This window comes from Sebastes fasciatus, chromosome 9 (assembly GCF_043250625.1).
Source record: "Sebastes fasciatus isolate fSebFas1 chromosome 9, fSebFas1.pri, whole genome shotgun sequence".
Classification (NCBI taxonomy): Eukaryota; Metazoa; Chordata; class Actinopteri; order Perciformes; family Sebastidae; genus Sebastes; species Sebastes fasciatus.
Window position 1 is genome coordinate 15733377 of NC_133803.1, and position 23503 is coordinate 15756879.

Below are 23503 nucleotides of genomic sequence, written 5' to 3' on the forward strand. Positions count from 1 at the left end.
AGGCAGCAAGAAAAGAAAACTGACATAGAAAACCAAAGGTATCAATAATCAAAGAATCAAAGAGATAGAAAAACAACAAAGCAACCAACTGAAGATCTGGGACCGAGATTGGCAGTGTCATCACTCACTTTGGACTCAACATCTGCGTTGTGGTCGTTCTGCAGGAGCAGGGCCGCGGCCTTGGTGTCGTCCTTGCGGGCAGCGATGTGCAGGGCAGGTAGGCGTACCTTGCCCTTTGTATCGTTCTCCAGCAGCAGGGAGACCACCTGGTCATGGCCCTGCTGGAGGGCCACCGCCAGAGGAGTGAAGCCATCCTGCGCGTGAGGAAAGAGAAAGAGGAGTCATTGGGGCTGGAGGGGCGTCGTAACGCAGTACTGGTTAGTGGTGACGGAGCTGATATGAGACGGTAGGTGTGATACGAGCAGGTTAAGAGCGGGGTCATGGAGAAATGGTGCTCCAATATTACATTAAGCTGAATTATTACTCTGCTCTGGGCAGAGAGGAAAGCAATAAAAGAGTTCTATAGAAGTTTAAAAAAGTATAATGTAGGCTATAAATGGTCCATTACAACATTTCAACGGAATTGTGTTGCTAGGCAACAGCCTGGGTCCATGTTTACTTCCTGTCAGCTGATGTCATTCACATACACTGCCCTGCAATAAACCGGGACACATTTAAAATGTTTATATTTAAAACTATATATATATTGTATATTTGTGACATCACAAATGTACAGAAATCCCGACGGCTCATTTAAAGGGTTTTGGCTAGAAAGGATCCGTCTTATCGCGAGAAAACTTCCGCGAGAGTTTGTGTTCATACGATCTGTATGTATCGCTACACTTTTAGGAAGGTTGCATTTGCAGTTCTGTGTGACATGTTTACATGCTAATTTGAATGCAGTGTGTAATCAGTTTTAGGTTAAAGTTCAAATCAATCACAGTTTCTGAATATGGATTGTGTGTATTTCCCCATGGATTGAGCGTTTTGATCCTTTACAGTATTAATACAGCACTTAAACCAGCTTATAATAAAAAAGACATGAAACTCACTTTTTATATCATGGAACCTTTAAAATAGAAAATGTAGGAGTTCGACCTTTAGACAGTCTGACCTGCTTGGAGCATTTAAGATAGTAAATCATAACTTAAAAGCCCATGTGTCAAACCTATGTAGAGATTACTGTACATTTTCTGTACATTCTCCATCCTCCTCCTCATTGTATAGGACACTAATGTAAGTTACGTAATGAGATGATGGGCAGGAAACTTCTATCTCCTACACACATTACCCTTATGCATAATTCAGCTGCCTGCCACAGCAGTGCATTTCTCCATACTTCAATGTGTGTGTGCGTAGTATTTGTGTACGTGCATATGTGCCTGCATATCATGTTCACACGATCTGTGTAGACACGTGCAAACGTATTCTATATGTAGGACATCACCTGAAGGACATCCCATGTTCAACCATAGAAGTAGTAGCCCATAAGTGTAAGCCAGTGGACTGAAGACGGGCTAGCTAGGGTATTCCATTAGCCCCATCAGCTATTTATCTCCGCACGTGCTTGTGTGTGTATACGTGTGGCGACTGTTAAGTATGTGTGTGTGTATGGGTTCCACAGGCTGAGCAACGTAAATCAGAGCAGTAACAGCAGCAGCAGCCGTGGAGGAGAGGCAGCGAGCGGAGCGGACCCCATCAGTGACCCACTCAAGGTCACTCTGCCTCCACCACCATACACTACCAATCAATGAAGCTCTGCCTAGTCCCTCATGAGGAGATGAGGAGGAAGGGAGGGAGGAGGGGATGAGGAGAAGGGGCAGGCAGAGGAGGATGGTGGAAAGACAAGAGTGAGAATGTGAGACAGAAAGAACAACGAGACAGATAAGTAATGATGGTTGGGATGATGAAAGGAGGAAGGGGAGGAAACAGAAGAGGAGAGGAGATGAAGGTGGTTAGTACAACAGATGTAAAGACCACACATGACCGAAGCAGAGAAAATGCATAGAGACGTACTGTAACGGTACACAGGACACGGGGCTGGCACAGACACACACACACACACACACACATGTACAGTACCTCAGTGGCCATACTCTGGCTGGCGGTGTGCTCCAGAAGGAACCGTACCACCTCCAGGTGATTCTCCTGGGCGGCCATGTACAGAGGAGTGAAGCCATTCTGCACACAACATGGACCGAAACACACATTTACAAACAGGCTTAGATTGAACTTCGCTGCCATTTGTGCTACAAATGGAAAGATGTTTTCTTGTTGTCAGCTCTCATTTTCATGATCGGAGCATTGCAAGCTTTTCCCTCTATTTTGCGCGATAATAACGCGTTAACGCAAATACATTTTAACGCTACAAATTTCTTTAACGCATTAATGCAACTTGCGATTTTTAGGTTGTAGCGGGCTCAATTTTAAAGCTACTGAAGATACTGGCATCATATGAAACTAGAAAAACCTAAGGAATCCATTGGTACCAACCATGTCATACTAGCTTGTCGCGAAGGAGTCTAAATAACGCTCCAAACTAAACGGTGCATTTTGGCGAGGAAAAACTGTCATGGCCATTTTCAAAGGGATCCCTTGACCTCTGACCTCAAGATATGTGAATGAAAATGGGTTCTATGGGTACCCACGAGTCTCCCCTTTACAGACATGCCCACTTTATGATAATCATATGCAGTTTGGGGCAAGTCATAGTCAAGTCAGCACACTGACACACTGACAGCTGTTGTTGTCTGTTGGGCTGCAGTTTGCCATGTTATGATTTGATCATATTTTTTATGCTAAATGCAGTACCTGTGAGGGTTTCTGGACAATATTTGTCATTGTTTTGTGTTGTTGATTGATTTCCAGTAATAAATATATACATACATTTGCATAAAGCAAGCATATTTGTCCACTCCCATGTTGATCCGAGTATTAAATACTTTAAGGTACATTTTGAATAGATACAAAATGTGATTAAATTGCGATTAATCACGATTAAATATTTTAATCTATATATGCAAATATGCCTTAAATGATGACACTTAAACTATCAAATTATATCAATGTAATTGACAGTTTTGAGAGTGATAAGACACCCAGACAAAAAGATGTCATTGACAAAAACAAAATGTTCAGGTAGTCTGTCAGACATTTGTGTTGCTGTTACATCTTTCAGGGTTTGACGACCAAATAGAAAGACGGTGTTTGAAATCTTTCTTCTCACTCTGATCTGATAGAGTTAAATGTAAAATGAAAGGACATCAGTTTCCTGGAGAGGCCTAGTTGGCGTGACGCCAGATTCTGTCAGTGAGGATCTGAGTGATTTCCCTCAGTGTCAGTGACTTCATCATACAGTTAGTATCACCCAAACAAAATGTGTGCATCACTGCAGTGTAATTACATTGAAGATGTTTCAGGTCCTAAATGTGGACCAACAGGACCTTACTGTCATTTTGACATTGTTGCGCGTGTCTGTGTGTGTGTGTGTGTGTGTGTGTGTGTGTGTGTGTGTGTGTGTGTGTGTGTGTGTGTGTGTGCATGTTGAGTATATCCCACCTGAGATTGTGCGTTGACATTGGCTCCATTTGTGACCAGCTCTTTGACGACTTCCGTTTGGCCGGCCAACGAGGCTATGTGCAGAGCAGTGTTTCCTTTCTGGATTAAATGGAACAACCACAGGAATGTGTGTTAAGCTCTGCCCCACCTGTCCCATCATATTGCTTGTATGTGACTGTTTGACACTACAGTCTGTACATATCCATGACAGTATCCATGTGCACCAGTGAATCCCCTCAGGCCAACCACACTTTTGTACCGCTGGCATTCCAGCTCTGGTATCCCCCTGCCTGCACTGCCAACAATGTGTCACTTCCGATGCTCCACGTCCCACATTTAAATGAGCTCCCGCTGAGCCTCGGCCATAAATAAAACTACAGGAGGCGTTTTATGAACCGGTGCAGGTCCTTGTGAAGGCAGGATTGACCCCTAGCCTTTCTCCTGGCCATGTGATACTGGGCAAGGGCTGTTGCCCAATAATGATAATCCGTCACATGTATTGTGTACTGTAGCAAGGAAATCAGATAGCTATGTCTGCTGAGGCACAATGCAGATTAATGAAGAGACAGAAAAAGACTTTGTGGTATATAATGCAGCTGAAGACAAGAGTTTGTGTGCTTTCTTGAGCCTAACGCCTCGTTTCCACACAGTTTTGTTTTGTGTCCGTAAATCCGTATAGTATACAGATTACGTGTTCAATTCAAGGAAATTCATCTCTTTACGGAAGGATAGAAACACCATCGCAGATATAAAGTGCTCCATGGATGACGTATATTTTTAGGCCAACCAGGAAGTTAGCATCGCCCTGATTCCCTTGACAAAAAGCCAACGGGCTTTTTCCATTTGGTTTTGGATTATTGCAGCAAATAAGCTCTGTGGCAAACATTTATGATACTTACGCGTTTTGTTCGGCAAGATAATATCCACAAATGAACACCACTTTTATGATTTTTGAAGTGTAAATGCAATCGCCAGAAGTAAAAGCTAACGTTAGGCTATAAACGAACTACACCACGGTCGCATGAGTGCGAGTATACACAACGAGGCTGTAAAGGTGGACGAGTTGGCGTGATAGTAGTCTCATTTAGCCAGTTGTTAGCAACCACCTTTTTAAAGATACGTAAACTTCAAAATCCACATGTTGGATATTTATTGACGTATTTTATGACATAGAAAAAAACATTAAAGCTTGTGTTAACCACAGAGCTTATTTCAGGCATCGAACTAAAAACCCATTCAAAACACCCATTGACCTCCAGACGAGGGAACCGGAAGTGCTAAAGTGCTAACTCAGTCCTGTAGCACTCTATGGGAGAGAAGTAACTACATAGATATAAAACAGGGTTTTTATATGTATGAGTTACTGTCTGTTTTTCACAGTTCAGTCTAGAAGAGTAACATTTATAACGTTATTTTTTCTAAGTGAAAAGTTTGACGGCATATTTAGCTAACATTGGTAGCTAACATTTTTCGCACGTTTTCGCAACTTGTGGGTTACCTTCTATACGAGACCATCAACACAAACTACAGCCCCAGAAATTGCCAAAAAAAAGTTATATCAGCATTTCTCGACCGTCTCAACATTGTAAGCTTCACAAGAGTAGCATTTGTTGTAGAGCTGCTGAGGGGCTAATGAACCCAAGGACAAGGCCTCTAGTTTAATTCACCCACAACAAAAGCAGCACAACATTAGAGGAGCGGATATACAATTAACTTTAGCATTGAACACCCCACACAGCCTAAATGAAACACTCTGTGTTACTAAATCTGGGTATCCTCGACAGCACTGCCTCCGCGATTGTCTCCATCGGCCGAATAAAATAGAAATTGATAGACGTTAGGGGCGCAGGCGGTGGATTCCCAAGATGTCAAACTAATCCCTCCGCATCCTCAGGGTCACAACAGAGAGAGGCTTTAATTGGGGAGATTTTCTCCTTGATCTTGAATATTTCATTGTGTCCTCTGTTTATGTCAGCACTCGGCATGTGGCCTGTGGCAGAGAGGCTGAACCAGACGACTAAATGGGAGTGAAAGCCTTCTGGGCTTAACTCTGAATAATGTTTTCAATGTCTCTCCCTCTCAACTCCCTTTAGCGTCAGAGTAAAGATGCTTCAAAGGAAGAGACCCTTCCCTGATGAATAATACTATATTACAGTACATAAAATATAACCCTTCTGCTGCCTTTGCCTACCTCGTTCTTTATTGCATATATATTTCAACATTTTACTGTTGATATTACACCAAACTCCCTTGCATCATTCTGACATATATTTAATTTCTTCATGCTTAATTCTCTCATTTTTTTCCAGCAGCGTTCCCCACAGGGATCATTAAATATTGATCCCCTATTAAACCCTAAACGAGCGCTGCACACATACAGTAGCAGTACTGTAGCAAAGTGCCGCCATGTTTCGTGGTGGATCCAAATATAGCCCCTCTGTAACATCTGCTGAGCTGCGATAGGTGACGGGGTGGACCTTACCTTTGTGGCTGCGTCCACGGCAGCTTCGAGCTTCAGCAGCTCAGCAACAACCTCTACGTGCCCCTCCTTGGAGGCTAGGTGGAGAGCGTTCAGACCATTCTGAGGAAGAAACACATTTAGTGGAGTCTGTGTAGCTCTTGCACGAGGATATGCAATGAGATAATGTTTAATTGTGTTTAAAGGATGGGTTAAAATCAGTATGTCATCTATAGGATGATCCGGCTTGTTCAGTTGAGCCCTCAATTTGAAATCCGGATGTTTATGTGAAAAAACACACCTGCAAGAACATTTAAGTTTCTTAATAAGAGTCTCAGAAAACATACCTGATTGCAAATGTTGATCTCAACCCCAGACTTGAGGTAGTCGAGGACCTTTTCTAGGTTCCCTGCCCGGGCAGCTCGCAGGTAACTGGCATTGCTGTCAGACTGGAGAGGAGAAAAACAAAGAGAGAGAGAGCAGGTGAGTACGTCAAGTCCGACTCTGGCCACATGCTTATCTGCATCAGACTGTTATTAATAAGGCATACAGGAGAACGAAAGCACATACAAATGCCAAAATGTTACTGTACCAGGTAGAACTCTGTCATAATTTCTCAGACATCCACAAAACATCTTAACAGGGGAAAGAACAAAGCCAATATCCACACACACAGTAGGTCCATCGTCCCTTAAAAGCAATACAGTAAAGTCCACTGGTGTCTCAGATCAAGATGACGCTAAAACGCGAACCATCTGAGAAAGTAAATCCATGAGAAAAAGCCAACAGCGCATCATCCCAACAATTCACGTCATATCCTCCTCTGTCATCCGTCAGATCCCACCAAGCTGTTATTTCAGCTTTGTTAAATCCAAATGTCTCTGATTCCCAAAGGTAGGAGGGTCAGCGACCGGGTGGTCCCTACAGCTGCCACAGAGACCTCCTCTCCTCCACAGAGATCTCCTCTGAATCCACCAGTAAAAGCAGTTGGGAGAGTTTGTCGCCGTGCTACCAGAAGCAGAGCTTTCTCTATACTGCTTGGCTGTCCTTTATTTCACTACAGAAATAGGGCTTTGCACACCGAAATAAAATGATGAGGCAAGCATGTTTTTGCCCCTATAACAAATGTGGGGTGCATGTGTGTGTGTGAGAGAGGAGGAGAAAGGGAGGAGGGGGGGGGGGGGATTGAAGGAAGGATGAGAGTAGACAAAGAGATGGAGAAAGCTAGAGAGAGAGAGAAGAAGAGAGGGAGATTGTGTTTTCTTTTCTGTGTTCATGTTAGCTCCTAGGACATTTGGTTTGACACAGAGTGACACACAGCAAACTCTGCACATTTTGTCTTCCTTGTTCGCAGCAGCTTTGCAAAGAGCATTTTGTAAAAAAAACTCTGGAGCTGCTGAGAGCAGGAGGGAGAGAAGCAGTGATACGCTGCTTCATAATAGAGGCTCAAAAACCAAATTCCCCTGAATTATCAACAGCCCCAGACCTGCTAAATTTAGCCTTGTGTCCAGAGACACTTACTGTAGGATAAACTCAGCAGGGCCAAACGGTACGAGCGGTTATCCAACGTTGCGTTCTCCGCCTCCCCCTCCGCCGTGCTTTTCCAGAAATAACTCTGACGAACACAGAGGGATCTGACCCAAAGCCAAAATGTGAGTGAAAAAAGACATCCAGCGTCAGATTGTTCCACTGATAAGGCTGTATAGAGGAACATATTTGTGTCTATGTGTGCTCATGAACAAACAAAATAATAGCAGATTGAAGCAGCGTTAACTGGAAACCGAGTCATTTCCTGATTACAAGAAAACATTAAGCTAAAGCTCATATCAGCCCACATCTAGAAATGTCTTCTTCCTTTTTCCATACCGCCCAACCCCCCAGAGAACTGTATGATAGCACTGAACCACTAATGATATATGTGTTCTTGTGGCCTTGGGAAAAGTCATGATACAACACGCTGTGTCGCTGGCGCAGAGCCTGAACCATCACGATCACCACTGTAGATTGTGTGTTCTGTTTCTATTATTCATGATGTAAACCATAAGAACAGACCAACATTTCTTCAGCGATGTAAAGGAAAAAAGTTCATCATCTAAATATGATTTAATTCTATACCATAAATCAACATAATAGAACAACCAAAGTCCACTATACTCCACTACTCATGTACAACAGGAATCAGCGTCCTTCATGGTGACCTGTTAAAAGCACTTTGGCTCCCGTCCAGTCTAAACCCTGCCAGCAGGCACGCTGTCATCACAGAGTGTCTCACCTCAACACCGTCACTGAAGTAAACTCCCTGCACTCATTCTACGACACTACTACGTTACATCTACATATATTATGGTATCCATATGATTCATAGTGACTATTGTTTACAAGTGGTGTCCGGCAGGAATGAAAACAGTGTATATGTGATGATAAAACGTGCTAGCAAGAAGGGAATATAAACTGAGCAAGATCACGGTGGTCCTTCCCTTAAAAGAAACTCTCTCTTTACACGTTTACAACTTCTTCTTCTTCTTGTGTTTCTAAAACTATTTACCAGGGCAGTTTTTTAAAGAATTTTCAAAAGATGATAAAGAGAAACACTCTGTTTCTATATATACAGTATATTAGGGCTGTAATGATACATTAATATGGATCGATATACATCGAGTCAATATCATCGATGCAAAGTGAAAACATCTATATATATATCGTCATCTTTAAGATGTGCCTTTATTTTGAAATCCCCATGGCACGCCTGTGTCAGCATTTCTGTCCAGCGCACCTCCTTCTGAACATTCAGTGCTTAAACATGAGATATGAGGCACTTTATAGTAAGTAACAGGAGGTCTTTTTTTATTCTTTTTAATAAGAAATAATGGATTGTTTTTCATTTAAATGTCTGGAAGAGTCCAGTAATAAAACGGTCAAATCATAATCATCATCAATCATATTTTAGCTGTTTTTTGTGAGTTGATATAAATTATAAATATGTAACTGATTGTGTTAAATGGGCATATGATATTGTCTCATCAGTCCAATCATATGATTGATACTCACACATGGATTTTCATTGTACTTATAAGACTTACAAGACTCAGTAGATCTCTTAACAGTGGTGCTGAATTTCTTTCTTTCTTTTTTATGAGCATTTTATCATCTATCATTATTATCCTATTTTTGTAGTTATTTATTTCTTTAGTATTATTTATCTTATTGTATTTTTAACCTCTCTGGTAGAGCACTTGAGTGAACATTTGTTGTTTATAAAAGTGCACTATGAATAAATTCGCTTGACTTTCTGCAGCACTTTAAATGACTGAAAGACAGTTTATGCATAGTCTTGCATAGCGAGACCTATGTATCTCCAGAGAGCTGTGTCAGTGCTAAAGAATGGTCCGACTCCACACATTATCATTCTGCTATAGGGGTTGTATGCCTCCGCCAACCAGTCAAGTTGCAGTTTACATCCATATCTGTCCAAAATGTCATCACTACATCATTTTATTCTGTTAGACACTTCTGTTAAATTGTCATAAGTAACAAAAGAATTCTTGAGTTATGGCCAAAAAGGTGTTTTGTGAGGTCACAGTGACCTTGACCCACGACCACCAAAATCGAATCAGTTCATTCTTGAGTCCAGGTGGACATTTGTACCAAATTTGAAGAAATTTGCTCACGGCAATCCTGAGATGTCGCAAGAATGGGAAGGACGTGAGATCACAGTGACCTTGACATTTGACCTTTGAGCGCCAAAAACTAATCAGTTCATCCTCGAGTCCAGGTGGAATTTGTGTCAGATTTGAAGAAATTCCTACCAGGCGTTCCTGAGCTATCACGTTCAAAAGAATGGTCCAGACGAACAGACGCACGGATGGACAACCCGAAAGCATAATGCCTTCGGTCATGGCTGTCACCAGCGTGGAGGCATAAAAAAACACTCCAGCTTGTTTGTATTTCTTTAAACCAATCACATTCGTTCTTGGGCGGAGCTAAGCACAGGATGCAGCGACGGTGATCTTGCAAAATTGATAAAATAGCGCAGATAGCGGAAGGGGAGGAGAACGCTGCATGAGATACGCGGCTAATGGCAGAATTATACTCACAGTCTATATCCTGTGAGTTAGACGAGTTTATGCCCAACTTCAACTTCAAGATGATCTTAATATTTCACCATCAGTCCTATAGCTTCATCATCAATTATTCAAGTCTCTCCACATGTTACAATATCTGTGCAGGATGTATGTGTGTGTGTGTCTATGTGCACGTCTGCATGCCGGTACACACCCCAACAGTGGTCCTGTTTCTTACATAACAGGCATTTGTGCCATGTTGTGTTTAGTACACAACATGGCACATATGCTTGACCTATGACTCACAGGCTTTGTTGAGTATCACCAAATGCTTGACCGCTCTAAAACCTCTGACATGGAAACACACTGCTGTGAACAGGCAGCATGCACGACAATTACTCACCGATTACACCATCATATATTATGTATATTATGTATTAATGAAGTCTCTTACTCTTCTTTTAATTGTTCAATGCATAAACTGAAGACCATTTTTAAAGTGTATATGTTTTTTCATAGTTTACCATTTTGCAATTATCTTTTATAAAATATAACACAGCGCTCTTTGCTTCTCCTTCCGTATCTGCCCAAGCTTAAGTGCCGACAGATTAAGTAATTTTCATCCATTAGTCACTATTCATTGCTGTCGTCAGCTTATCCCTTAATGCCTGCAGTGAAAACCAATGACCAACATGTCTAACCCAACATCCCCATCTCATCCATGTCCAACATGAGGGATCTTGAAGTCGTTGTGAATGAAGCCTTACACAGGACGGGGCAAGAGATTAGTAAAAGAAATATTATTAAGCCTCCACAGATCAGAGGTTCAAAGAAAATGGGGCCATTAAAGACTAGGTTAAGCCTGAAGGAAAGCATTAATCTAACGTTAGATAGATGGGAGGGGATGAGAGAGAGAGAGAGAGGAAGAGAGAGAGAGAGAGAGAGAGAGAGAGAGAGAGGAATCCTGACACACAAGTGATAACTGGAAAAGCTGAGAATTTAGCATTCCCAATTACAGTCAAAATCGCTGCTAATTTCTGGGTGAGTTGCTGTAAAAATGACAATTAACCATCTCAGTTCTAATTAAAAATGCCCTCCGGTCACTGACTGCACATGCTCTTTAAAAGGGAGAGGAGAAACTGAAACCCTACAAAATAGTGAAGCCTTAGTGTGGAACAGGTGGGTCAAAATATACCAGAATTTCGCCCAGGAGACCTGTGTTCATATCCCGTGTGAAACCAGAAGTCAACGTTGATTTATTTGTCACGTACCTTCCGTACTTAAATTATGCCACTTCCGTAGTTATTTTAACCCGAACCAAAAGTAGTTTTGTTGCCTAAACCTAACCAAGTTGTTTCTTGTGAAGACGGAAGTTTATTTTGAAAAGACTGTATGCATGTAACGAGCGGAAATTGACACATGTTGCTGGACATTCGTAGGAAAACGGACAAAAAATGAGGAATAACTTTTTGTAAGATATACAAATCGTTGCAAGAGGATGCATTGCAATGGTGGACGACTAATGAGAATTTTTTTTGCTTGGGGTATGTTGTATTACAATTCAATACAACAGGTTTTGAGTACATAGTGTTTTCACAATGGAAAAGTTACCAAATTACGCATACTCACTAAAGCTAGTGTGCATACAAAAAAAACAACACACACACAATTGATTTTTGAGTGTGCTGTTGATGAACGCTCTTGTCCCACAATGACTTAGACAATGGAAATGGAAAACATTACAAAAAAAGTAATAATTAATTTCTCTTTTTTTGGAGGTTCATTGGCAGTAGCATTCCAAAGTCACAGTTTTATGTCCAACGTTGCACGTAGTGTATCATTTCCTTTTGGGATTAATTGGTAAACTATATTGATTGCTTGTATACGAACTGCAAAAATACAATACAACACATAGTACTAATAATAATACAAATAGTATGTATGGAACTGGATACCAGTATTTGTCATAATCTCCAATAGAATCTGGGCCGTCAGGTTCCTGCATTCTAGGCATGGGGATTCATGACATTTTGCAGCTGCAGAGCATTTGTATTTATTTCTGCTGAATCTGTACTTGGCACTTCTTCTCCTCATGACATCAACACAGTGATAGTCTAGATGGATAGAGGATATTTAGATGTATAAAGACTGATATCCCCGGGCCGCCAGACTGCGATGATGTCAGTTTGGCACTCGAGCATGTAACAAAACAGAAACTTGTGCAACAATTTGCACTGCACACATGTGTATAAGTAGGGATGCATGCAACACATGCATGTTTGCACACATTTTAGGACAGTGTTCACTTAAAACAGGAAAAAAATATGTTATGTACACACCAACACACACAACACAGGGCATGTTGATGTCACTGCCGTAGGCTCTGGGTGAACCGAGCAAGCTTAGAAGAGGAGAGCCAGACCAGCAGTGGCTGTATTGTTTCACTTTATCCCCTTCTCTCCTGACAGCACAAAACACACAGAGCTCCACAGCTCTACTAGCACAAAGCCAGGGGCATCCTGTGGCGGGCCACAACACCTACCAGAGCCAAAGAACCTCACCCCTCCGACCTCCACATCCATTTCTCTCATCTCGAAACTTCTCAAATCCCCTTTTCTGCTTAGTTCTTCATAGTATCCTGATTTCTCTCTCTCTCTCGAGGCGAAATATAGCAACGCTATTGATGAATTAATGGCCCCATTTCACTGTCACCAGAAAATCATTATAAGACTTTAAGAGGTACGGTTGCAAAGCACATTATTGGCAACACAATGAGTGGTAATCTATAACCAGAGTCTTCAGATTTTAGAGCCTCCTCTGATTTCAAATGTACAAGATGTTCTTTGTACAGTGCACCGACATCTGCCTCACAGTTCTCGTGATTGTAAATACCACATGCTGTCACTCTAAAACATCCCCGTAGTGTTGCTGATGGAAAGCACCACACATTTCAGGAGCACCTCCAAGAGGAGACTAGTGGTTCAATGTGCCATGCCCTCCAATGGCCACTGAGAGAAATGATTGTGAGAGATAGAGTGAGGGAGTAATTGAATGAAGCTGCTTTAAGATACTAGTGAGGGAATTCCTTACTTAAAGCACTACAAACAAGCCCTGTATACCAAATCACAGGGTCGGGTCCATCTGCGTTGTGTTCTGTTTTTTTACGTTTTGAGTCAAAGTTAGCTGTGCTAAGTTTGGAAATAACTGAAAGGGTTAGTTTGGATTTTTTTGTAGTGGAGTTGTATGTATACTCCCAGGTTCTGCAAGGTAAAATCACTGTTTTTGTGAATGTAGTCTGGTGGCTTTGAAGAGAGCAATACAATGGCTTCAGTTCCCCGTCGGAAAGGGCTGTCTGACGCGAGATAAAGCAGCTGTGGATGGGAGCAGCAGAAAAAAACATATTTTAGCCACCTAAAAAAATTAAAATCAATATCAGTTTAAGTGTACGCTATATTTAGAATATTTTCACAGCTTTACCTCGCCGTCAGACAGCCCTTTCTGACAGGGGACTGAAGCAGTTACTGTATATCGCTGTCTTCAAAGCTCCCAGGTCAGACTCCATTCACAAAAACAGTAATTTCACCTTCAGAACACAGGAGTTGCTGGTCTACTGCTGCATCGATCGGTTAGTTTATTTGTGTTATTGTGCGACTTCCGTGCCGTCACTCCTGTCTGCTTCTTCAAACTGGGAGCACACCGACCTCCATCTAAGTTACTGTATGTAATGTTAATACACTGTTTATAAGGATGTATATTTACTGTACATGGAGCAGCGTCATCATGCAAAAACCTACATCAGCTCACGTGGGAAAAGGTTTTTAGAAGGGCTTGGGAAAATAGCATTTTGACACTAAAACATACGTAATTAGACCAAATATTGAATGTTCGGATTTAAATAATAATAAATAATGGATATATATAATGAATATATTAGGGAATTACTGTTATTTGCTGTCTTGCTGAGAGTTAAATGAGAAGTCCCCTGTCTGTATGCTAAATATGAATCTGGATCCAGGAGACAGTTGGCTTAGCTTAGCATAAAGACTGGAAGCAGGGGGAAACAGCTAGCCTGGCTCTGTCTAAAAGTGAAAAAGCTCATTGCAAACACATTACATTACAGTATATCTTGTTTGTTAAATGTCTGAAAGAGCAAATACAAATATTCACCACAATGTCAGACTATTCCTTTAAAAGTAAAAGTATCCAACTTGCTCAATAATTAAACACAAACCTCTATATAGCCTACCACAGGCTATTAGGCATTTCACTTTCTAGACTCCCTGATGTGTTCTGAAAAATCTCCTGCATGTTATTACCCTGCAGACAAACGTACACTTTACATCTGACTGCAGCAGTTCAGCTTTCCATGTTCATACACACCCAAACACCCACATGCAGTCATGATGAATGATACAGGACTAGGTCATTCTAGTGGTTCGCTGCACCACTGAACTCAGAGACGGTCAGCAACCTGTCTTACATTGTTTTCAAGATAATACAACACAAATCTAAGTTTTCAGAATTAAAAAATATAGTGTAAAATATGAGAATAAATCCAAATATTAGCACTACTCACTTGTGTTAAGAAGACAACACCCTCTTCAACAGCCATGTTCACTTTCTCTCCCTCTTTATTTCTCTCCTCTGTATGAAGAGGAGTGAAAACTGAGCTCAGAGCGGCCAACCAGTCATCTATTCAATCAGTCGGTCAGTTAGCTCTGTCCTTATCTTAACCTCATCTTAACATCCATCCCCAATCAGAGGAAAAAGAGCAAGGTGCCATTGGCTCAGGTGGAAAAAAAAAAAATCAAAGCACACTAACAAATGCTATCACTGGAGGCAGCGGATACCACAGTTCCTTCCGCTGTCTGGTCGATGCCCTGCACATGAGAAGGTGGGATGGTGGGAGGGAAGAAGTGAGTAGGGGGGTGTGAAGAAGAAGAGGATGCCGGGTGGAGAGGAAAGGAGAGGACGATGGCTTCTATCTAACTCTTCAGTGTTGAGTAAACAAAGCACAGAGTCTTTCACGCTGCAGAAAGGACGCACATCAAATCCCCTCTGCTGCCTCTTTCTCTCCCCGTCTTGTAAAAAAAAAAGAAAAAAAAAGATGTCAACAAGGGCAAATCCCTGCTGCCTCGCAGAAGCCACCCTCTGCCCCAGAAAGCACCTTCGAGCGGGGAGGGTGCAGGAGGAGCACACTGACTGACTTACCATAATAGCCGAGGCTTCTCCCTCCTCCCTCTCTGCCTCCTTCCTTTTCTTCCTCACCTTCATTTACTCTGAAGGGGGGTGGAGGTGGTGGTGGTGGTGGTGGGTGTCAGCGTGATCTTGATATCCAAGGTTGGGGAAGCGAGCAGGGGAGAGAGGGGCCAGACTGAAAATAGCAGCTGAAACAAATACTTTAGCTAAAGTGACTCGCCTGTGATATGTCAACAATCCCCCCCCCCCCCCCCCCCACTTCATCTCTCTTGTTATCCCACCCACTCTCCCTGTTTCCCTCCCACTCATTCTCTCTGGTTCACACTCCCTTCCTCCCTACCAGCGTCCTCTTTATTGTCATCCTGCTTATCAGCTTCCCCCCCCCTAACAAAGACCAGCATGCGTGTGTGTGTGTGTTGTGATTGCATGTCGCCGTGCTCTACCTGGTTGCATTAGGGTGATCTCAATGCGTGGGAGCTAGCAGTAGTGATTCTATGTGTGTCATACAAGGGGGAGGTTTACGAATCCAATAACAGCAGAGAACAACAACAATAGCACCAGACGCTATTTTGGGGCGAGCAGACCGGTGGGAGCCCCCCCCCCCACCTCCCAACAGACACTTTAACAGAGGATTAGGGGCTTTTCCTTTAGGTATTAGGGACACCCTCTGTCCTCCCAACTCTCACCCCTCAGCAGGCACGCCACACTGCGGGATGAGAAGCTCACCCCCACTGATTTCTCCTCACAAATCCTGTTCATAGCTGAGCCCCCAACACAGGGAGATAGCAGCCAGGGATAGTCGCTGCTCTCGAGCTTGGATCTGATCACTATCTGTGATCTAAAACAGCTGAGGTTAAGCGTAACATGCAGCATAACTACCGTGTCCATGTTATATGTTTGATCTTGGGTTATTATACCTGTGGGCGGTAAGTGATCTGATTATCTTATCTAGGAAAACCACCCACAGCTGTGTAGTGTTAGTGTGAAAACAACCCCTATTACTAGACTGGAGGTTGATTAGACCAGTAGGGGTCAGGACCCGCCAAAGAGGTCACAAGATAAATCTGAGGTCATGAGATGATTAATTGGGTAGCAAAGAATCAAAAAACATATTCATCTACACAAAGTTATGTTTATTTTAGACCTTTCTATAACTGATACTGATAGTTATACCCTATAAGTGTGATACAGACACTCAAGGCACCTTTTAGCGACTGTATGAAACACACCGGACTTTCCATTAACTACAATGTAAACCTATCCGTGGCAATAGTAAACGCTCAGAGGAAGTGCTGCGATGACGTAGTTTAAAGAGTGAAAGACGCACACAGGGCCGGCAGGTGTGGTGTTGGATGGGGGTCAGCAACACAGGGCTTTCATCCAGGAGGCCGCAGTTTGTGTCCCGTGCGTTAAGTTTCACTTTCCCGTTACAATCAGCTGTTCGTTCGTGTCCCGTGTTCACAACATTCGGTTTCAATTGCCTAAACCTAAAGTCATGCCAAGGGGCGTGACAAAGCGGCAGTATGTGATGAGTTGGGATGATAATGTGTCGCATTAAACCATCTGAGAAGGGTAAATCACTCATCATAGATTAAAGGAATACTTCAACAAAATACAAAATACATTTAGCCCCTTTCTTGCAGAGAGTTGGATGAGAAGATTGATACCATACGTGACCGACATCTGTACAAAAAACGAACTATAAAAACGAGGTTGCCAGTCAACCAGTGGAATCCTCTGGCAATGATTGCACCGGGTCAAGAAATAATCCGGCACATAGCCCGTAAAATCTGGTTTTACACTTCAGGTTTTGTAAGGATTCATGTAAATCTCTGCAAAAAGCGTATAAACTTAGATATTTTCCACAGCATAGGAGAAGAATTAGGCAATAAACTATGGTTAAGGTACGATTATGGATGGTTAGGCATCTAAAACACTTCATCATCATGATCATGTTTTTTAATAAAGAACACTTATTGCTGGTCTGTGACAGGATGCAACCTTTGGTTGAACTGTTCAATAAAAGCATAATTTTTTGGGATACTCAAACTTGTTGTCAGTGGAAAAGCTGCTCTCAGCAGCGGTAAATGAATATGAAGGTGCAAATAAATTACATGGTCATTAACTTCCAGCACATGGAAAATCCCTGTGACACACCTCTATGTGGTCCCTCTTTCTTTCCACCTACGGTATTTTGATAATAAATGATCATCAGTATCACACCCATTTAGTGTTTATTTATAGCAGGGAATGATCTGGCAACGCTGCCTGTAACATCATACACACAAACGTACAGGAAAGACAGTCACATGCAGCCATCCCTCCCTCAGCCACTGCTTTCACATTCTGTCACTATTCCAGAGGAATGGCACCACTGCATCATGGGTATTTTCCAGTGCTATCGACTTTCAGACGAGAGATAAAGAGCGTCAGCGAGGGTCAGAGACGTACAAAAAGGAGGGAGAGACGGAGAGTGGTGTGTACGTGAGAGCTGACAGAGGGAGTGACAGATGCTCTGGACCAGAAGAGGCGAGGTGAACATGTGATTGGTGGATCACAGGACCCTTCACGCTCACACTGCAGCGAGCACACCTCCCTGGAAACGCCAGGGTTACCATGGCTACTGGGGGAGGTTACAACAGAAGAGGAAGGGAGTCAAGCCTACTTATGGAAAATGATCTCTTTTGACACAGTTGTGCTCGCACACACGTGCACCTCTACCATTCTCATGTCAACGATCACACACACACACACACACACACACACACACACACACACACACACACACACACACACAGTACGGCTCAAACATTATCTGAGAGATTGTTTTCTTGTGGTGGCATTTGTGTATTTCACATTGTATTTATGTATTTGCACAATTCAGTATTTGAGCTATTATTAGCAAGAAGTAAACAATAGGAGAGGTGGTCAATATGGATGAAATCTTCTAGCATATTTTTGTGTATATGTATGTATCAGTGGTCAACCTCCAGGTCTGAGAAGTGAAGCCAATGCAGAAGTACCATAAACGTGCATTCTTTCTAATGGCCAGCAGGGGGCGACTCCTCTGGTTGCAAAAATAAGTCTGATTGTATAGAAGTCTATGAGAAAATGACCCTACTTCTCACTTGATTTATAACCTCAGTAAAAATTGTAATATACTGTATATATACTGTATATATAAATTATGGATGGTAATAATTAACTGTTTAACCGACATTAAGAATTTTAATTGACTAACGCTATCGGTTAAACGCTTCAGCTGCTAACGTAGCACAAACACACACACGGTTTGTCGAACACTCGCTATCCTTACGCCGGGCAGACACACAGCTGACCACCTCTTAAACTAAACCGAACTAAACTAAATGATGTGATGGGAGTTACTGGGAAAGTGGCTGCTACAGTAACTCTCCTGGACGGGTGAACTGTCTGTTGTGCTCATGCACTGCAGCTGGCGCACTGCTATATGCGACGCACTAATCTTGTTGGTTAACGGTTAATAATCGGTTGACGAGGGTCGGTTAACGAAGGTCGGTTATCGGTTAAATTTTTTTTTTCTTTAAATCAGCATCCCTAATATAAATTATATAAAAATGTTATACTGTATATATAATGTTATATACTTTATATATTCAATTGAGAAACCATTTAGGGATAAAATGGCCAGATGGGAAGTAGCAATAGGCGATACTGACAGTGATTATTGATGAACAAATACATAACATAGCAATAATGATGATTTATGATCTTTATTACAATAACTAACTCCAAGACCATATTAGATCTCTATTGATTTATTGTCCACCAAGAGCTTCTCAGTACTAATTATTCCTCACCAACTTCACTAAATATCTAAATGGGCACAAATGATACCACAGAGTACGAATCAAAAGCACTGTAATATGTCTTGGAAGTAAAGTGCTTTGCCCCAGAACTGTATTATGCTTATAGCATCCAACCACAAAAATATGCTTATATATTCAAAGGGAATAGAAACGGCTCTGGGCAAATCCAATTGTCTCCCGGCTGGCTTTCCTTTTCCTGGTTTCACAAACACACTCGGCGAGCTCAGTTGTCTCGGAGGAGCTGTGAAATATCAAACCATCCTCATTCTGGGGAGTACCCTCAATATTTGTCGAGAACATATACAACATGCAGCGGATATTTACTGCTCCTGCTGCACGGAGCTCGCTCAAGGGCACAGCTCCCCTCTGTCACCTGGGACACAAAGCCGTCGGGGGGAGGGAGGGGAGGAGGAGAGGAAGTGAGGGAGGGAGCTGAGAAGGAGGCAGAGAGGAAGGGTGGAAAGGAGAGAAAGAGGAGGAGAGGAGGGGAGGGATCTTGAAAAGGAAAATAGGTGAACCATTCAACTAGAGCAGGGAGTGAATCATCATGCACCACTAACACATGTTCAGATTCATTATCGAGTTATTAGCTACTTTATTAGAAAAGCTGTACAATGTGAGTAAAATATCTATTTAGGACATTTTAAATCCTATTTTTGCTTGATCAAGGAGGCATGCTGATGTGACAAACAAAACCCACAAAAATGTAATTATTCACAACCTTATCACCATATTATGTGGTCCTACAGTTCTACTACTGCTGCCCACATGAAGCCTCCTGTCTCTTTACTGTCTAGGACCGGGGACAATAACGCTGACACCGACGTGGGGAGAACTTGAATGTCGCATTGGATTTCATCCAACTGACTCGTCAGCTGTACAGCTGAAATCTACACACTAGTGCACCGTGCTCGATCAATAGCTGTCCCGCCAAAAAGTCACCCTATAAGACAATCTCCAGAAGGGAAAAGGTGAAACAATGAGATACATAGGGAGGAGGGGGAGAGGTAAAAAGGAAAGTGAAGGGGTCAGAAAGTGAGGAGAGACAATAAAAGAGAGGCAGAATAGAGTGAGAGTATAAAGCAATAATAAGGTTATTCATATGAGAGACATAAGAGTGTGTGAGACAGAAACAGGACAAGAAAGGAAGACACGTAGATGGCGACAGAGGCAACAGAAGGACAGGGCTCATGGCCAAACAGTGACAATAAAGAAAGCTAAACAACATACCAGAGTTTAGTTAATTCAAACAAAGTCAGAGACATCAGACTCCTCCTCCTCCTCTTCCTCTTCCTCCTCCTCCTCCTCCTCCTCCTCCTCCTCCTCCTCAGTTTGACCTGCAGTAAACTCTGTTCAACAGTCAAACACTGGACTCTGGTGGACGGTCTCCTGCATGACAATTGTATGAAACATCCCAGGTCTCTCTGTGACATTTGCTTCAAGTGTCCACAGCTGGTGTTAGGATAACAAATTCAAAACATGTAGTTGGACCACTTGATTATTTGGCTATCTCACAATTTTACAGTAATTGAGTCCACGATTAACGGGTAATGGTTAGATCTGAGTATTCTTTTGGGTAAAATATTTATATTCAAAGCTCAATCAAGAACTAATCTGAATCTAAGTTTCCTAAAAATACATTGCAAAGCCAATTTCTTTTGGAAAAAACAATTGCTACAAACGACCAAAATGTAAAAGAACAACACAACATGAAATGGAAAAACATTTGCTCCAGTGAACAGTGGGACTATATGAAATATTACTGCCATATGCATACGATACTGTCAACCTAATTATTTTAATTATTGAGGAGACCCTTTTCATTTATTTTGTCTCTGGATATTTAATTATTTATTATTTTTGTGTGTCTAAGTGTCTTACTTTTTCCTTCTTTTGAGTTTATATTGTCTTGTCATCATATTGTTGTGTTTGTTATCTGCATTTTGCCTTTATTAAATAAATTAAATCAAAAGGTTTAATGACTGAATGAAAAAGATAAATTGCCCGTTATATCATACAAGAGAAGACAAAAAGTAACATATTGTGGTCATGCAATGAAAACAACTTTGGCCACATGAGGGCAACGGAAACAAGCTGTGAACACAACACTGACGTGTTAAAGTTATTATGGCAAACTTTGTCTATTTTGTCTTTACATATCCAGCAGATACAGAAAAACGTCATTCATTTTGAGTCGTATTTCTGTCCACCTGATGAATGTAAGTCCAATATTCACTCTCCTTTTAGCTCTTTTTTGTTCTCCACCAACTCCTGAGGGAAATATCTGTCTCTTTAGCTGCTAAATGCTCCACTATGTTCACCAACTAGTCGCTAACTGTGTCTGTTTGCTGTTTGGTGCGGAGCAGGTAGTGTACTGTGGGTTTTTAGAGATTTTTCTCTGGGCCATAAAAAACAAAACAATGAGCTTAAAGACGCTAAAAAGCTCAGTAGATCTGAGGGGAACTGCAGAGTCGGATGGATAATACTCGTAGTTCATCACGACAAGCGAACATTGCACATAGTCATTCAATCCATTTCTATTATAAAAGTATTGATTATAGCTGCTTTATAACTTAAAGGTCCCATATTATGATCATTTTCAGGTTCAAACTTGTATTTTGTGTTTCTACTAGAACATATTTACATGCTGTAATGTTTTAAAAGAAAAACTTTATTTTCCTCATACTGTCTGTCTGAAAATATACAGAATTTTCAACAACAAAAAAAAATCAACGGAATTGTGTTGCTAGGCAACAGCTTGGTCCATCTTTACTTCCTGTCAGCTGATGTCATTCACATAAACCGCAACCGGAAATAAACTGGGACACACTTCGAATATTTACATTGAGAACTGTGAAATGGTCCATATATTGTATATTTGTGACATCACAAATGTACAGAAATCCTGGCGGCTTATTTCAAAGGCAGAGTTTCTGAATACGGGCTGTGTGTATTTCTCCATGGAGTGTTTTGATATTTTCACAGTATTTATATAGCACTTAAATTCTACTTTATAATAAAAGAAACCTGGAAATCTCACTTTTTACAATATAGGCCCTTTAATAAATGAATGACCATGAGTTCCCAAACACTAAGTCTAGGACTGTGTTCATTTAATCACAATTTAAATGAAACAGACTTCCAGGTTAAAACTAGCCTTTGTATAATTTCAACAACCAGAGTTCATATTACTGCTGAGAAGTGAAGCCATCTCGAGGTAATGACTCAAGAGAGGTCCATAAACCATCTTAAAACACCTTTTGTGTCAGAAAAGGCAGTTCTCTACAGAGACATTTTCTTTTGAGTGACTTTCCACTCTTTGTGATACAGTAATGGGACATAAAAATGCAAATGGGCAGCCGGTAGATGGACTGAAATGACTATTCCCAATAATAAGAGTCAATCTCGTGTGAACAGCGGGTAGTATACGCGAGCGGCGGGAGCTGAAATTGAGATGAGTTGCGCTGTAAGTGTGTGTGTGTGGCTATATGGCAGAGAGAGAGAGGCACATGTGACACACATTTATGAATTTCAATGAGTGTGTGGGAAAAATGTGACAAAGAAAGAGGTCAGTCTTTTGAAAACGTATCAGAAAAAAGACAAAGGCTTTACAGTACAAACGGTGCTATCACCAGGTTTCCTGAGCACAAACCTCACTTACTAATGGAGTCTCGTACTTCCCCCTCTTACACTTTGATGGAGGCATGTTGGCTCAAAATAGTCTATCAAATTGAAGTCTCATTGACTCAACATTACAGTCACATGCTACATGGATTGATGCTGTAATGCAGATACGATGGCAAATGATGGGTACAGACACACAAACTCACTTTGCACACGGAGGCATGCAAAAGGAACATGGATCAATTATTTTTCTTCTCTCTTCTGTTTCTCGGGGTGTCGTATTAACCAGAGCAGCCTGAACTGATATGACATGATTAATCTAATCACAAGATTGACTTTTTCCTCTGAGTCAGTTTGTAAGGAGACTGTGCCAGTTAGAGCTGTAGGATATCTGTTACGAGGACGTTACTGTAGCTCTGCCACGGATCCAGAGAAAGAAGAACACCTTGCTCAACTCAATAAGAGAAATGGCTCTCTACGTCTCTTTCAAAACAGTGTGCAAAGGTGCATGGTTAAACCACTTCATCAACTGTCTGCAGACACCCACTGCTTCCCTCAACTTGCTCAAATTCATTTCTGGTGGAAAAGACGTGGTAGCAATGGAGAGACAGATGTTTGAGCTTTGAGAATCCTTTCCTTCCTATTCTCACTCTTTTAGGTCCTCTTTTCCTTCCATCTTCCTCCACCTCTCTCTCCTCCATCAACAAATTCCCCATCCATCTTTCCACTGCCTCTATCCATCTATACTCTTTGCA

General features: G+C 41.7%; 1 protein-coding gene across 1 annotated transcript in view; it reads right to left on the reverse strand.

Moving 5' to 3' along the window:
- The window catches only part of LOC141773994 (ankyrin-3-like), a 120918-nt gene that overhangs the window by 72794 nt on the left and 24621 nt on the right, over positions 1 to 23503 (reverse strand). The window contains 5 exon segments of the mRNA XM_074646242.1: positions 129 to 314; positions 2083 to 2181; positions 3559 to 3657; positions 6041 to 6139; positions 6364 to 6465. Coding sequence (XP_074502343.1) covers positions 129 to 314; positions 2083 to 2181; positions 3559 to 3657; positions 6041 to 6139; positions 6364 to 6465 — 585 coding nt within the window.